General features: G+C 42.6%; 1 protein-coding gene across 1 annotated transcript; it reads right to left on the bottom strand.

The window, feature by feature from the left end:
• Positions 1-239: 239 nt before the first annotated feature.
• On the bottom strand, positions 240-6,255 carry KCNV2 (potassium voltage-gated channel modifier subfamily V member 2). Its single transcript, XM_040541410.1, has 2 exons — positions 4,640-6,255; positions 240-554 (listed from the first exon to the last, which is right to left on the bottom strand). Exons 1-2 carry the CDS (start codon positions 6,077-6,079, stop codon positions 279-281), a joined length of 1,716 nt encoding a protein of 571 aa, XP_040397344.1. The 5' UTR covers positions 6,080-6,255; the 3' UTR covers positions 240-278.
• Positions 6,256-15,783: the final 9,528 nt, after the last annotated feature.

Here is a 15,783-nt window from a genome sequence, read left to right as displayed (position 1 = left end):
CAGAGTTCCTGGGTGATTTATCTGAATAATCTCCTTCCAGATAGCTGATGAGCACTTGAGTGCTGCTCTCAGACTAACAAAGCCAAGAAAAAATAAATCTTTTGTTATAATCTGAGCCTTTTTTCTTTTAAAAGTAACTCATTTCAAAACAGATTTCACCTTCTATTTTTTGTTACTTTCAGCCTTTTCAGTTTATCTCCAGTTAGCTTGACTGATCAATTTTCCCTCTTTTCCTTCAGCTTCCCTGTTCCAACCCAACATCCAAGGCATTGCTTATGTCAGTGTTGTGGCAAAGGGCGGGCAGCGCTTTCTCCGCAGCATTCAGATATTTTTTTCATGGCTCTCCGTGTGAAGTCCACCTTCCCCCTTTCTTTCTTGAGAGCAGTGTACTCGTAGGCCTTCAGCTTGCTGTAATAGTCTGAGAATTTGTTGTAGAGTATGGAGATGGGCATGCCATTCAGGATTATACCGAACGCGATGCAGAGGAATGCAAACAGGCGGCCAAGGTGAGTTTCTGGACACATGTCTCCGTATCCCACTGTAGAGATGCTGACCTACAGGCAAATCAGCAGTCAGTTTATTAGCTGGGAAGAGGCATACAAACGGTTATCTCCTCGTAATCTTTCTAGATTTGCTCAGGGATCAGAGATGATTCTGGAGCTAACATTCTTGCACTTTGCATCACAAAACTGCACTGGACTTTTTGGGTACTGTTAATTTTATGTAAAAGTCCCCAGTTAAAAGAAGTTAATAAATAAATAAACAAATCCCTCTCCTGCAATAAAGACAACAGTGCAGTGAGGCACCAGTCAGGAAGATTTTTAAAGGCTTTGTCTTGCAGAGGGAATTTCCAAATGGTTTCCCCACCAGAGGGTGGATTTGCTCAGCTGTGGATAGAGAGGGCAGCACAAATCCAATGACAACTGCAACCCTGCTACCTCATTGTGTCACTGGGAACAGGCATCCCTCTGTGTCTAAATCCAGTGTGCTTATAAAAGCCGGTACTTTGGAACTTATTGTGTGTGTTCTATTTTGAGTATTGTGTGTTCTGTTTTGAGTGTTGAGTGTCTATTTTGAGTACCTTTGTTTGTCATATATATACATATGTGAGGTATGAATGAAAAACACATGAAAAACTTCAGCTAATTGTGAAATATATTTCTATAATGTTTGCACTGTTGGAAGATGTGACCCAGCAGTCTGAAGTTTTTTTATAAAATTGCCTTTAAGGTTTACATATATACAAGGACCTAATGAAAAAACACATATCTTTCTTAGTTGTCTAGAAATGTTTGCTCACAGTATATGCTTGCAGGTATTTGCGAAACTTTTGCTGAATTTTGCTGAATTTTTATTTGAATGTGTTTTGAGGTAACTGAAAATATCTTTTGTGTGCTTGTGAGTGATGGTATTTTATATTCGCAGTTTATATGAACCTGTGAATTTTGCCATCTCATTGTCTACATAGTTCATAAAGGATCTTTTTCCTGAGCCTTCAAGTTTTTCTCTTTTTAAACTAGGTATGTATGAATGAGCTTTGTTTTATATGGCCTCTATACTGTACCAAGCAATGCAAAACTTTCTTTGTAAAATATAGTTTTAAAAATTCCTGGCTGTTTGCTTACATGGATGTTACATATAAATGATGTACTCCCAAACAGTCAGAATGAAATAACTCCTTTTATGTTCTTCCACTCTATGCATCTTGATTGTTTATAATGTTTACATTTAGTAAACATAACTTATGTTTCTCTGGCAGGTAAAACTTGCAGGCTTCTGCAATCTGGCACTTCCTTGTAATATTCCTGTGCAAGGGATCTTTTTCAGCCAATGAATTTTACTTATTTATTTATTTATTTCACAGTATCTGAAGAGACTGTTTGTACCTGGTAATATAAAACTTCCACAGAATATAGTACAGGCAGGAGTTTCACTGTAATTCTCTTGTGGCTTTAGCACTGAAATAAGTCTCTGGAAGGTCATGGTGTGCAGCCTGCCATCCTCTAACATGCTAAATAAAATGTTATTTCAAATAAAGAAAGTATTAGGCTACATGAGACAGCACTGGATAAGCATATTTGTAGGATGCACCTGGTGCTTCCTGTGGAATAAAAAGGATTAGTCATTTGGTTTAATGGAAATTAAGTCACTGGATTTGAATGATAATACAGGATAAATATCTCCAAAAATAAATACTGAGATGAGGGCAAGATGTTTATCTCTACCAGCCAGGACAAAACTATTATCCTGTGATAAGGTTCTGTTCCACTGGCACAGTCTTCTACATCACTGTGACAGTTTGGGAGGGAGAGTTGTTCTCTTGGGTGGGTCAAACTGTGGACACTGCTGGATTTTGATGAAATTTGAGTGATCTGTATTTCTTAATTTTTACTTTTAAAGAATGAATAGGCTTTAAAAATTCCTGTGTGCCTCAGAATCACAAAGTGCGTGCTCCAGCACGTCTTTTGGATACACTTGCTAAGCTAAATAGGCCTTTCTCACATAGTCATGTGAGATTCAGAGGAGTATCTAAATAATCATGGTGTTACCAGTTTGCAGGAGTGATATCTTAAGATTTTTTCATCTTTTTTCATTTTTTCTTTTTTTCATCTTGCATTTTTAGAAATCACTACAAACTTATGGGAAACCACCACATTTAATCAGTCACTGCTGAAACAGGGAGGTTGGCCAAGGCTTCCCCAGCTGCTGGCCAGAAGTAGGATTCTTGGACGGGTTGGGGTTGCCATCCTGTGGGCCCCACGCTATGCTGATTGTCCAGCATGAGTTCTTCTGATTCTTTTCCAGTCCGTTTGCCTTAGTTTCCCTGCCTGGGAAGTGATGGGGATGTAGACAGCTACATAGCCAGGTCCAGGGGTCAGAGGTGCCCCTGGAGCCCTGCCATAAAAATGGGTTATGGAGGACAGCATTGGTTGCTCTGAAAGAAAATATACATACCCTGCAAGTGATGGTGGACTAGAACAAGCCTTAGCACAATGCCTTTTGACTTGACTCAGGCTGCTGTAAAGATGCACAGATGCTGCAGCATAAAGAGCTCTTGTTTTCCAGCTCTCTGATGCTGCTGGCTGCAGTACAGGGAGGGATCAGCTTCATTTCTCCCCACAGTCAGCCCCACCCCCCCCAAAAAAATAAAAAAAAAACCACGTTATTGTATAGATGATAATTGGGAAACTGCCATACTTGAGCATGAAGATTATCTGCTAAGCATCTACTTACAGTCTGTGCTTCCTTTTCCCAGCCTCCATTGTCTGCTAGTCCTTATCAATCCAGAGGTGTTTCTTTTGTGTTTGTAGCTCACCTTGAAGGATATAGCTATAATTTTGGTCAGCCAATAGTCTGAGAAAAATTAGTTAGCATACTGGAAATAATTGCATGGCCATCTTTGATTGTAAATGCTTCTAAGGTGAACCATGAGTTTGGGATGCTGAACCATTCTGCCAGTACACTGTCAGAGCCAGGAGGATTTTAAGTAAGGTGGAGTACTTTAAACTCTCATGGTTCTGTGTTCCCAGCTAAATCTTCATTCCCCTGCAAGAGGTGAACTAAACAACATGGAAAACATTGCCTGAGAAACATCCCACCACATAACAGAGTGTAGTACAGATCAGTGATAGTTTAGACCTCAAGGAGATGTGCCCAAATGCCTTGGAGCAGAGACCCCCCTGGCAGTCTCTAGAAATGAGGTCATTCTGCCTTCCTTTCTGAGTCTTGTCAGCAGAACCTCAGCCAGTTACCCACACTCCAGTTGCTTGGGAAGGGACTAAAATCACACTATTTCTAGCAAAGGCTGCAAAAATAGTCAAGGTGACGTTAACCAGACATTAACCCCCCTTACTACAGACTGATGTGGGGTTCGAACCAGTGACCTAGATGTAGAAGGCAGCCTATCCCATTATCAGCCCCCTGAGGCATTCCACTTATTTTTGCATTCATTCATCAACTCTGGTGCAATACAAATAACCACCAATGTTTTGTGTGTATATATGTGCAGACATGCATCCCGGAAGTGCCACCTAAGGAGCAGAATGCAATCTCTTGTGTAAAACAACCATTGGTCCAAATGAAATTTAATAGCCAGAGCTCTGGGACAGTTTGGACTTTGCAAGTTTGCCTGTCCAGAGTACAGTGAATAGTACATAAACCATGTTTTATAACCTTGCAGTTGTATGATGGGTCACAGTAGATTTTCAAAAAGATCAAGAATGAAAATCCCACATCCAGCTGCAACCTGCTAGCCCGATACACTCTTTTTTTCTTTGCTTGTTTTGGCAACACTGACAATGGGATTTAATGGAGAAATGCTTTTCTTTTCTCTTTTCCCACTTCTTCTTTAAAGGGCAAGTACTGCCTGCATTTGGTCAGATGGGAATTTCAACACTGTCTGCCTGATTAAGCCTTGATTAAAGCTTACAACTGAGGTGAATGGGTGCATGCATGTGTGTGCGAGTGAGTGCGTATGTCCTGTAAGCTCTGAATTCAGAGCAGATGTTCACCGATCCAGGCCTTCTGTTTTCAAGACCGTCAGCAACTCTAGCAAGGGAGGGGAGAAGAGGGTAAAGGAAGGGTGGTGAGGGAAGGGAGGGTCTCTGGCTACCCAGCAAGGCGAGTTGTGTTTACTTACGGCAGCCCACCACCAAGCATGGGGGATGCTGGTGAAGTTGGTACTAGAGACGTCATGCTCCACTGTGTAGACCATGGCAGAGAAGGCGAAGATGCCCATGGCAATGAAGAGCAAAAGGCAGCCCACCTGCTGGTAGCACTGACGCAAGGTAAAGCCGAAGGCACGCAGCCCTGTGGAGTGGCGGGCCAGCTTGAGAATGCGGAAGATGCGCATGAGGCGCATGATGCGAAGCACTTGTCCCACTTTGCCCACCCGTCCCACCTTCTCGATATCATGCTCATGCTGGGAGCCCCGGCCCCGGGGCTGGTCGTCATCAGCGAAACATTCAAGCAGCAGCTGCAGGTAGAGGGGCAGGATGGCAATGAGGTCCACAGCATTGAGTGCGCTGCTGGCAAAGCGGCGCAGGTCTGGGGTAGAGACCAAGCGCAGCAGGTACTCCAGAGTGAAGAACGCGATGCACAGGGTCTCAATGTGCTCCAGGACAGGCCGACTCTCCCCACTCTTCCGGTCCACCTGCTGCATTTCTTCCACTGTGTTGAGTGCCAGGGCCACCACGGAGATGAGCACAAAGAAGCTGGAAGCCACCGCCATCACTTTGGCGGTGACAGAGGAGAAGGGCTTCTCCATGAGGTTCCAGAGGCGCCAGCGCTGGGGCCCATAGTAGCGCATGTGGTGGAAAAGCTGCTCATTCTCCTGAGCCTCTGCCTGGGAGCGCAGCTCACGCTGGACCTTCAGCTGCTCACTCAGCTCGTCGCGGCGCTCCTCGAAACAGATGCGGCAGCAGCGGGGTGTGTATTTGAGCCGCACGCCCCAGTAGCTCAACTCCTCCAGGAAGCTGCGCGGGCAAAGCTCGTCCCTCACACGCAGCACGCCCGAGGCGTAAAAATTGTACACCAGCTGGAAGACGGCTGGGTCGCGATCAAAGAAATACTCGTCTACCTGGGCGGCATAGTCATCGCACAGGCCCAGCTGGCAGCGGCGGTCAGTGGAGGTGGCCAGGCGACCCAGGCGGGTCTTGGGGTAGATGGCTACTGCCTGGTAGGTGAGGCGGTAGCTTTGGCCGCCGACGTTAATGTTCAGCATGGATGAAGTGGATGCCATGGCTGGGGCTCCAGAGGAAAAGGCAGGGGAGCAAGGAATGGATGATGAGAGCTTGTTTTCTCCCTCAAATGGGTCTCCAGTTGGCCATTTTCCTTGTTCTTTCTCTTCTTCTTCCTCATCTTCATCGTCCACGTAATAGTTGTAATTCCCCTCCGGTCCAAGGAGCAGCAGGGGCTGGGAGCTCAGTGGAGCAGTGGCAGAAAAGCCACTCTGCTTGTCTAAACACATGCCTTCATCGTCCTTCCTCTTGGCGGGCTGTGGAAGGACATTTGCTGCTTCCCTCTCTCTTCCTTTAGCTTTAAGGAAAGGAAACTGCCTCCTCATGTTAAACTGCAACATACTATTTTCGCTTGCTCTTCTCCCTTCTTATCATTCACCTGGTTGACAAATTACCACCAATCCTTTCTGGTACTAAGAAGACTGACAGTCCTACTCTCTTCTCTCTTCACCTCGGTGATATCAAGCACAGCGGCAGTTCTGCATTTTTCCTCCTGCCAGTCACCACTCCAGTTGCTGTGAAAGCTCAGTGTGGGATATAGACACATGAAGACTGCTGTTGACTGTTTTAATCTTGCTGACAGGGAAGATCTGAGTGCTTAGAGAAGGGGATTTAAGGGCTATTATCCTGTTCCAGCCTCATGTCCCTCAGACTGTGACGTGAATGATTATGGATCTATAAATCTATGAAAAATCAGTAAGGGGGAAAAAAAACGTAGTTTTATTGCTAATAAAAAAACATACATTTCCCTAATTGAAGTATATAGGGATTAAGAATAATCTGAAAATGAAAACGTATGAGGAGCAGAGAGAAGAGAGGGAACATTATAGATTTCTTTCATCTACATCAGTGTAGTATGTCTTGGTTTACCTTAATGAAAATAATGAATAATTTATATGCAGATATTTTGTGGGGATTCATTACCATAAGTCTTAAAATATTTTCCAAAGGTGAGCAAATAAAAATCATTCCTCTTCATTCATGGTTAGCATATCTGCTGTCTGTCTGGTTGCCGGCACAGGTCTCATGCTTCTCTGGACACAGCTCAAGTGAGAGCGGGCATGTGAAGGGGTTTCTAGCACACTGCCTCACTTCAAACTCTTCTTAAGATGCTGAGAAAGGGAACAGGGTGCAAAGCCACTCCCCCCTCTCTTGTAGGGCATGTTTAGTAGCATAAAGCCATGTAAGGTACCTAGCAGGACAGGATAGATTCTTTCTCCTTGTTTTGGTGGAGGTTTCAACGTCAGCACTCGGTGAGCTGGCTCAAGCATCTCCAGTAACAATGAGCCTTCTGAAAGCCAGGTTGCTTCCCCTTGATGCTGGAAGCACTTCAGCTGAGCTAGAGCTCCTCTAAAGAAGAGGATACACACAATAAACGTATGGCTCCTTCAGCATACTCTTAGTCCCAGAGTTTTATCTTAACACCAGCTCATTATCCCTGGTATATACAGGCCGGTGCAGGATGGGACGAGGCACTAGAAAACTACTAGCTCTGGCAACACCTTCACTGGTACAGAAGGCTGCAGTGTGAATGCTTGGAGCAGCCAAAAGCTAGGTTTTGTTTTTATTGCTTCTCAGTCAGAAGAAATCCTCGTTGGAAATCTTGAATAATCAGTGACCGTGTTAGCCATCCAAGCAATCTTGCAAGAGCAATTTTATTAAAACATTGTCACAAATTCCAAACTACTCCTAGGCACTGAGGATTAGGGGAAGTATCCTGGTTTCCATCCCTGCTCCTCAAACACTTATGCATCTTACCAAGTAACTCAACATATAAGCAATCCCTAAAATGAAGAAGTCTCTGTCTCAAGGAGTGGCAGCCAAGCTTTCTGTTACATCTTCGGCTATGTTACCTTTGTATTCCTTCCTGCTCAGTATCACAACTTCAACATTCCTGGCTTACCTAACAGCAAGGGGCATACAAAAGGTTAATTCAAACCAGGTTTCCCATGCTAATGAGTGTCTATCAAAAAGGTTTGGTAGGCCTAGCCTGCACCAGAATCATGGTATGTCCCAAAGTGCTGCTGTGGTTGGGCCACAGCCGACAGCATGGAACATCTGCTTGTGCACCTGGGCACAGAGACATAATCTGAGCAAATCTGGATCATTATCTTCAGGCCCTGGGAGAAACCAGTGATCTGGAAATAGACCGGTTGCAAGAACTCAGAGATTTCTTATACCTGGTCAGCAGGTGCTCTTAGAAGCTGTTTTGGATTGATGTGATTGAGTTCTGTCCCAGCTTGAGTTCTTGCATACAACACAAAATGATTCTGTTGAAAAAAAAAAAGCCATGTAAGCAGAAAAAGTCTGTGAAATTATTAGTTTGACTGATATAAATAGTAAAAAGATCATCTGCTGTTGAGCATATGTTTCTTCAGGGTCTGGGTATTGTCAGCTATCCAACAGAAAATGTTCTTCTACCATCATATCTCACCTAATTAATATATTTAGAGATACTGTAGCCATGAAAGTCTGCCCTTTGGAAATAATACATACGCATAGCTTGCCATCTGTAAAACCAAGTGTTGCACAGTGACTGAACCTGCGTATTGCTAAGGGCTTTCCATCTGCAGCCCTTTAGCCTGTCTTCTACCTGCAGCTCCCTACCCTTTCACACAAGCTGTCAGGACATTGTATTCCAGCTCTCCTGCGGCAATATCTTTCCTTTGTTGTTCCCAAGCAGGCAAATAATTTTAGTTTGGTGGCATTATGTGAAAAAAATCACCTTTGTTGTGAGAATTACTCTTTCTTTTCCACCTTTTCCCTACCTCCTGGTTGTAGCTTTTACATTTACTAGGTCTTGACAAGGACAAGGTCTTGACAAAAGACATCATAACTGAATGTTTGGCAGTACCTCTGTTCTCAGACTGCATACTAATGGAGGCTTCTTCAAGTCACACTATTTAAGGCCTGTGTTTCTAGCAATTCATATTTAGGTGCTCTTGGAGGTGTTTTGTTTCATGAATTCTCCACTGCCCATTCTCTTTATCTTTCTCGATGCAATAAAGGTAAGGTCCATATTTATAGGGATTGTCAGTGCCTTATTACAAACACCCATCTGCTTTGCAGTTTGCTTTGAATATTAAAACGTGCTGTGGTTAGTCCTCTGTTAGCAACCTTAGTACAAATTAATGTACAATGTCAGTGCTGTTTCTTTGTCCTAAGCAAACTACTTCAGACATAAGAAAAACACTGGTCTGCAATACTATCATTTTACTACCAAAAATTATTGAATGTTTCTTAATCAAGATTCAAGCTAGAGTATAACCACATTACTCTTGCCAGACTTCACTGTAGTATTTTGTTTTGCTTTTTGTCAGACTCCTTGGTCTCACTTCTGAGAAGTCTCTGGTAAGGCTCATTGCTCACTACTCAAAAGATCTCTTTTTTCTTTTTTTTTTCATACCATGCAGCATCACGAGCTTCAATTCATGACTGCCAAATGCTAGCAGTTTGTGCACCTGGTCTAAGACATTGCTACTAACGAAAGCAAGAAAGGCCACTAGCTTCACTTCTCCTCAGGCTAATCACTTTGACCTAGCTTTTCTTGAGAAGGAAACTCTCAGGCACCCAATAGACTCTGCTCAAGGTTGCCTGCACTGATGAAATAGGTAAAATAAGATTGCTTTATTCATGTTTTTACTATGTTCTTTCAAGTTCTTTTCAGACATGATTCTGAGATTCTAGATTCTCAGCCTAGATAGACAAGAAAATGAAGTGATCAGGTGGGAGTTTCTTCACCCCTATTTTCTTCCTTAGCCATCTCATTCAGTGTGCTCGTAAGTGTTGGTAGTAGGAATTGCATAACATTTTATTTTATGGGTAGTAGAAGAGACATGAAGACAGTAGTAGCAGTCAGTAGCAGTGGAGAGTGCTGTCCAATCAACCAGTCAGTGTTCTGGATACCAGCTTCCTGAGAACACCATTTTCACAATAGGAAACTCTAGCTGAAATGGAAGAGGGTCATGAGAAGATGAGTCTGTGTAAGTCTTCAACTTAGGGAGTGCTGACTTTTCCCATGGTAAGGGATCATGTAACTACAATGCTTTTACAGTGAGCAAATCACCTTCAGAGCTGAATATGCTTGCCTTGTCTTGACTAAAAAAAAAAAAATAAAAAAATTTTAATTAAAATGACCTTGAAGAATTTATATGGCTCTATATGGCTTCACTGCATTATTTTTAGACTTGAAACAACATGCTCAGCTATCTGTAGGGAATTGCACTGAAAATTACATAAAGATTTGTTTCAAAGAGTCCAGTCAGACTATTTCAGCAACACCCAGTGACCTCTCAAGCTATGTTGACAGTGTAGAAAATACTTCTGTTGGTGATTATTAATAACCTGATAATTATTAATGTCCTATTTGCTATATTAGGGCACTAAAAAAAACATAATGGGGTTGAAGGAAGACTGACTGACTGTAATGTCTGGTTAAACTGTGAGGGGCGACTCAGGCAGTGGGAGAATTACAATTCTGTTCTGTTCTGTTCAGTTCCCCATACCAATTTGTTATAAACAGTGATTGTCAATAAAGAAAAACAAGAAAAAAAAGGACAGAAAAAAAAAAAGAAAGCCTGAGCTAACACCATGCCACAATAACAGATATGTCTAAAGCTGAAGCAACATTTACTCTATCATTCCTCTCCACCCAGGTCAGCTGGACTCAGATGCAAGCGACAGTGGGCAAGAGGATCCTTGTCATTCTGTGATTTCAGGTATCTTTGCATCTTACCACCCCTCGCAGACTTTCTCAGCCCTCAAAATGCCATGCGTCTGTTGAAAATCAATCAATCAATAAAAAAAAAAAAAAATAAATAATTCCCTGTTTCTTACTGTATTTCTTTTTTTTCATGTACCTGGCAACCTTGTTGCTGCAGCTTCCTAGAAGGTGCTTAGAAAGTGCAGAATGAATGGGAAGAGTGAAAGAGTGGGTTAGAGTAGTCAGCACCACCAAGTTGCCCACATCTCTTCCTGCTAACACACTGCAGGAAGCATGTGCCCATGCAATCCCCCAGCTCCACCCACTGGGGCTGCCTGCACCACTGGAAAAAGAAAGAGAGGGCAGAGACAGAGGAGGCTGTTGCAGTGAGCCAGCTCCAAGAGTAGGCACCAGGCAGAGAGGGCAAAACATGACCGAGATTAAGCTGGCAGTTTTGTACCTGAGCAGTTAGTCTGTGCCACACAGGGTAACAGCACTGATGTCCAAGGGATGTACGTGATGGGTGAGGAAAAATGCCTAAGCTCAGGGACCCAGGTCAAGTTATCTGATCTACCATGGTTGAATGTGTATGCTTATATGCTCACAGGTATGGAACTAAACAGCTGCAAAATGTGAAGCAAATCTCTCCTTAGTATTTACATTCATATATTTGCCAAAGACTATGAGTGAGATGCAGCCAGTTACTGGTTTCACCTGACATAAGCAACTCTGCTGAGTATTTGTGCCACAGCTTGCCTCATCCCCTCCATGTTGTTTCAACTAGAGGCATTCTGGAAGGGGTGCCCTTCTTTCTCACAAGCCTGGAGACTCTTCCTTGCATCCACTTAAAGTGGTTCTTGTTTCTCCTTTGCCACTGACTCTACTCTTTCTGTTTTCTGCCAGCATCTCCTCCTGTCTAACCAGCCCACCTAAGTCCTTGACAATATCCTTTTCACATATCTACAATTCCATGACATCTTTTCTCTATTGCAGTGGACTTCTGTTGATTGTTGTTAAGTTGCAGCTTTTTTTTTTCTTTCTTTCTTTTTAACAAATAAAGACACAATTTTTACTGTAGATATTTTCTCAGGGAAATATCTCTGCTGTGGTATCCCTTAGCATACTCAAGCAGAAGTACCCACAGGAACACAAGGATGGCTTGTCAGCAGCAACATACCAACTGATAACCCTGGATCACGTGCATTAACATCTGTGTGCTAGCTCTTATTAGGTTCTAAGCACATTTGATGTATAATTACAAGGAGTAGTTTATGCAGATGGTGTTAAAGAATGACAGAATAAAACTTTTTTTTTTTTTTTTTTTTTTTTTTGTAAATACGAAGAGTTTTAACTAGCATTGGGTAGGAAGAGCCTGAATCTCTGGACAGAAACAGTAAATGATATTGTAATGGATCGATGCTTGTTCTGTTAAACCTTGAGCCAAACCATGTCTTGTTTGAGGGGCATAGTTTGGCTAAGATTTTGCAGTAAGCTGTGAGGAGAAAAGCCAGCAAAACTTCATTTGCTATTTCAAAGAAACCACATGTAACAAGACAGGAAGTGAGGCATGGGAGGCATGTGGATCCTCACACAGAGAAAGAAAAATCCAGCTTTCTCTGGGTTTTGGCTCTACATTCCGTCCTAGGAGCTTTGCCCATGCATTGCTGAGCAGCAAATAGAGAACGAGATCCAAGATCCTGTAGTGTTTTGTCCTGATCTGGATCTACAGCAACTTCAGGCATTTGCATAGAGCACCAGCTACATGGAAGATTTAGGTAAAGTCTTCAAAAGATGATATGCAAATGCAGGCTAGCTTATCTGGAATTCCAGCAAGAGGCAAGCCAGCCTTTGCAAAGGCATGGACAGCAATAAAAGAGCTGAGCAAGTCATTCATGCAGGTGATGGGTCACCTCACACACATATTCAGACACCCACATATCAAGGAGAGAAATATCACAGTGAATCAAAGGTTGCCAAAGACAGGACATATAGACATAAAGAACTCATACAGTTAAGAAAAGAAAGCAGGAATTACCACTAAGTAATACCAAGTATCTCCCAAGTTATGCAAGAGCTAGCTATGACCGCAGTGAGCAGAACAGAGCTAATATGGAAAACAGGACAGCACATACATTCGGTAGGATGAAAATATACTGCTGACAGGATCATATTCCTCTGGCTTAATGAGTTCATAACCAGTTTTTACAGGTGGTATGCTGAGTAACAAACCAGGATACAAGCAGTAGAGGGATCAAATGGTATTTTCTGTATTGCATATTGCCAGGCTTTCCATGCGCCTTGCTCACTGTTGCCTGTGGTGTCTCGTTCATAAATATTAATGGCTCTTCAGACATCGACAGCTGGTCCCAGCCCTGCACACAAACATTAAAAAGCACAAAACAGCAGCAGAGAGAACAAATTTTACTTAGTGGGTGGGAATGAATATCAGCTGTATGTTGGGAAGCTGGAAATATGCTGGAAGCAGAGACCACACCGTAACACTCTCTCCTCTAAATGTTGGGGGGGGGGGGTGTAGAGGGGGGAGAAGGGGATATTTGGGGGATGGGGAATGTACAATTGACAGGCTTGGTGTTTTCTCAACATTACACCTTTATGGGAAAAAAAACTTTTCCTGGTGATACAATTCAACTGCCAGTTTTACTTTGAGAATTTGTTTTGGACTGCCAAGAGGGAGAAAGTAATGAACACACTCATCAAAACACTTGCACTTCCTTTCTTTCCCAGGAATTTGTTTGTTTTTATTCTTGTTTTGCTGTTTTCTTTTATATGCAAAAAGGACTTTTGACTGGCAGCATCTGTTTTCACATTTTTTTTGCAAAGACCTTGCACAAGCAATAATACCTCTGTACTAGTGAAAGCCATCTAAATTTCATAAATGGTAAAGCCACAAAGTAGGAACCATAGGTGAAAGTGCAATGAGGAACAACAGCCCACAGGTCCACACAGTCATTCCTGGCAGCGTGCTATGCATTCCCTTTTCAGACTTCAGTATCCTGCAGTGGTCTGGACACCCACCTGCCCCATGAAACATAAAGAGTCTCCTGAGTCTCTTTATGTAAGCAGTATTGTCCCAATGCCAGTCCAGCCAACACTTCCTCATTTTCCCTGTTTGCATCACTTCCCTAGCAAAGGCTACTGGCCCCAGTGGTAATCACAAAATGGCAGTCAGAGTTTATGATGGTCCACGAAGTCAGGATCTTGCAAAAAACAACAAAGATGAAGTACATGGCTGCATTCAACCTTGGATTCCTGGTGGAGGGCTAATGGTGAGTTGTGCTGGACTCATTTACAGGATGATTTAAGGTGCCATGTGCCATGGCCTCTGGATAACCATTCGTCCCGATTTATGTGTACTCTCACACAGTGTGCTGAGAACTGCTGATCTTTTATATAGACTTCATTGAAACCAGCTAACAGGAAAAAACTGATTCATGCACTTTACATGCAACAGGACCACACAGACTTGGAAAGGGCTTAATGGAAGCTTTGGATCTGTGAATATTTTTCAGGACCTCTAACAGTTTTCTCCAAGTTCCTTCCTTTGATAAACACACCCATCCAAGTAACTTTCTTTTGTAGTTCCTTCTTCTCCTTTCCTTGGGTGAAACTGGCCCTCCCAAGCCTTTCCTCTCACAGCACTCCAAGTGATGGTAAATTAACACAGCTTACCTGTCTTCTCAACCTCTGCTCACTGCTTTGTACCTGCATTTCCCTCACGTGCAAGTTTCGTGCTGTGCTGCACCCCAAATCTGAAAGAAGATCCTGGGATCTGCCAGGTTGGTAGGGGATGAAGATGTACCTCCTCCTCCTCAGTATAATCACAAGCATCTCCACAATTCACAGTGGAGATGGAGCACTGTCTTTGAGTAGAGGAGAAGGAGGTGCCATTCTCCTTGGAGTGAATTTTCTGAACCACATTTCTAAGTCCATAATCCATAGTGGATTTGTGGTGTTGTGAAATTTTGTTTGCTTCATGTATATGCACATCACACTTCTCCCTGCCGGTCTGGGACTACAGCTGCTCTGCCTCTGCTTTTCTAGCATTTGTTTTATTTCTGGAGCTGGTCCTTGCTTCCTTCTCTGCCCATGATGTACCTGTATCGTACTCCCTTGACCCTGTCTGTCACGCTGCTCCACAGCAGCAGTCCTTGCAATAAAACCATCACTCTTCAGCCTTGACTCAGATGAATGTTTACCTCACAGAGACTTTCCTATTCACAGAGTGCTCGAGGGCTCACCTTTCAGATTCATTATGAGAGTTTAATATGCTCTGTCAGTGTGTAGTTCACTGTGCTCTGTGTTTAGCATACAAATCGAAATGTTTAGCTGCAAAATTATCCTTTTTTTTTTTTTTTTTTTTTTTTTTTTTTAATGCACAGGAAAGATTGGTTTAAAATAAGCAGACTACTGGGAATTTTTGAGGAAATTAGATAACTTTGCAGTGGAGGAAAAGATTTTGTTAAAATGCTTTAGTCAGTGCTAACTCGTGACTTCAAATTCCAAGAGATATTTTCATAACAGAAGAAGAGTTTTGACTCTACTTATCTACAATGTTGTGTAGCAAAGAACACAACGGTTCAGGGACAGACAAAGCTTTTTGCAGCCTGGATTTTAGCCAGATTTTGTGTGTTTGTACACACACATATTTATGCATATGTGTGAAAATCTGTCAACAAGATTGCTGTCCTTATCACAACCATGTGCCATTTGTAAATCACTTTAGTAGAGTGAGCTTGTCAGGCATTTCATGAATACAGGGTTGAGTGGTTTAAACAGGTTATTTGCTTTATCTTCTGTTGTCCCAGTCTGCATAGCACTGTTTCGATTTACAGGCTAAACTTTCCATAGGAGAGGATTTCAGTTTCCAACTCTGTATCCCCCTGTGCAGTGCAATGCAATGACCAAACTTCTTTTTCTTTTTCTGTGGTGTTCTCAGAAATTGTCATTCCCTCATCTGTATAGAGAGCTAAAGGAGACAGAGAAAAGATCTTTTACTGATACTGTCTCTAAAGAAATAATTAATGCACCTTTGAAAATCTTCCTTTGGTTTTGACTATGGTGGTTTTGAGTAGAAAAGCACTGCTTCCCTTCTGCTCTTCTCACCTCAAAGGCCAGCACGAGAAAGAAACAGGTAGAGCAGCCTGGCTACAGAAGTTTTTTGAAGGTGACAGAGTTCTAGTTCCTGTTTAACCTAATCACTGCCTTTGTCAAACACTATTTAGAATACCATCCTGAAATTAGTTCTTTTAGAATATACACTATACTCTGCTGTTTTTAAAACTGGTCATGAATCCCCATTTAATGACTTTTTGGATAAAGATA

The sequence above is a fragment of the Cygnus olor genome, chromosome Z (assembly GCF_009769625.2).
Source record: "Cygnus olor isolate bCygOlo1 chromosome Z, bCygOlo1.pri.v2, whole genome shotgun sequence".
Taxonomy (NCBI): domain Eukaryota; kingdom Metazoa; phylum Chordata; class Aves; order Anseriformes; family Anatidae; genus Cygnus; species Cygnus olor.
The sequence above is the reverse complement of the archived record's forward strand: the minus strand, read 5'-3'. Positions and strand labels throughout refer to the sequence as shown.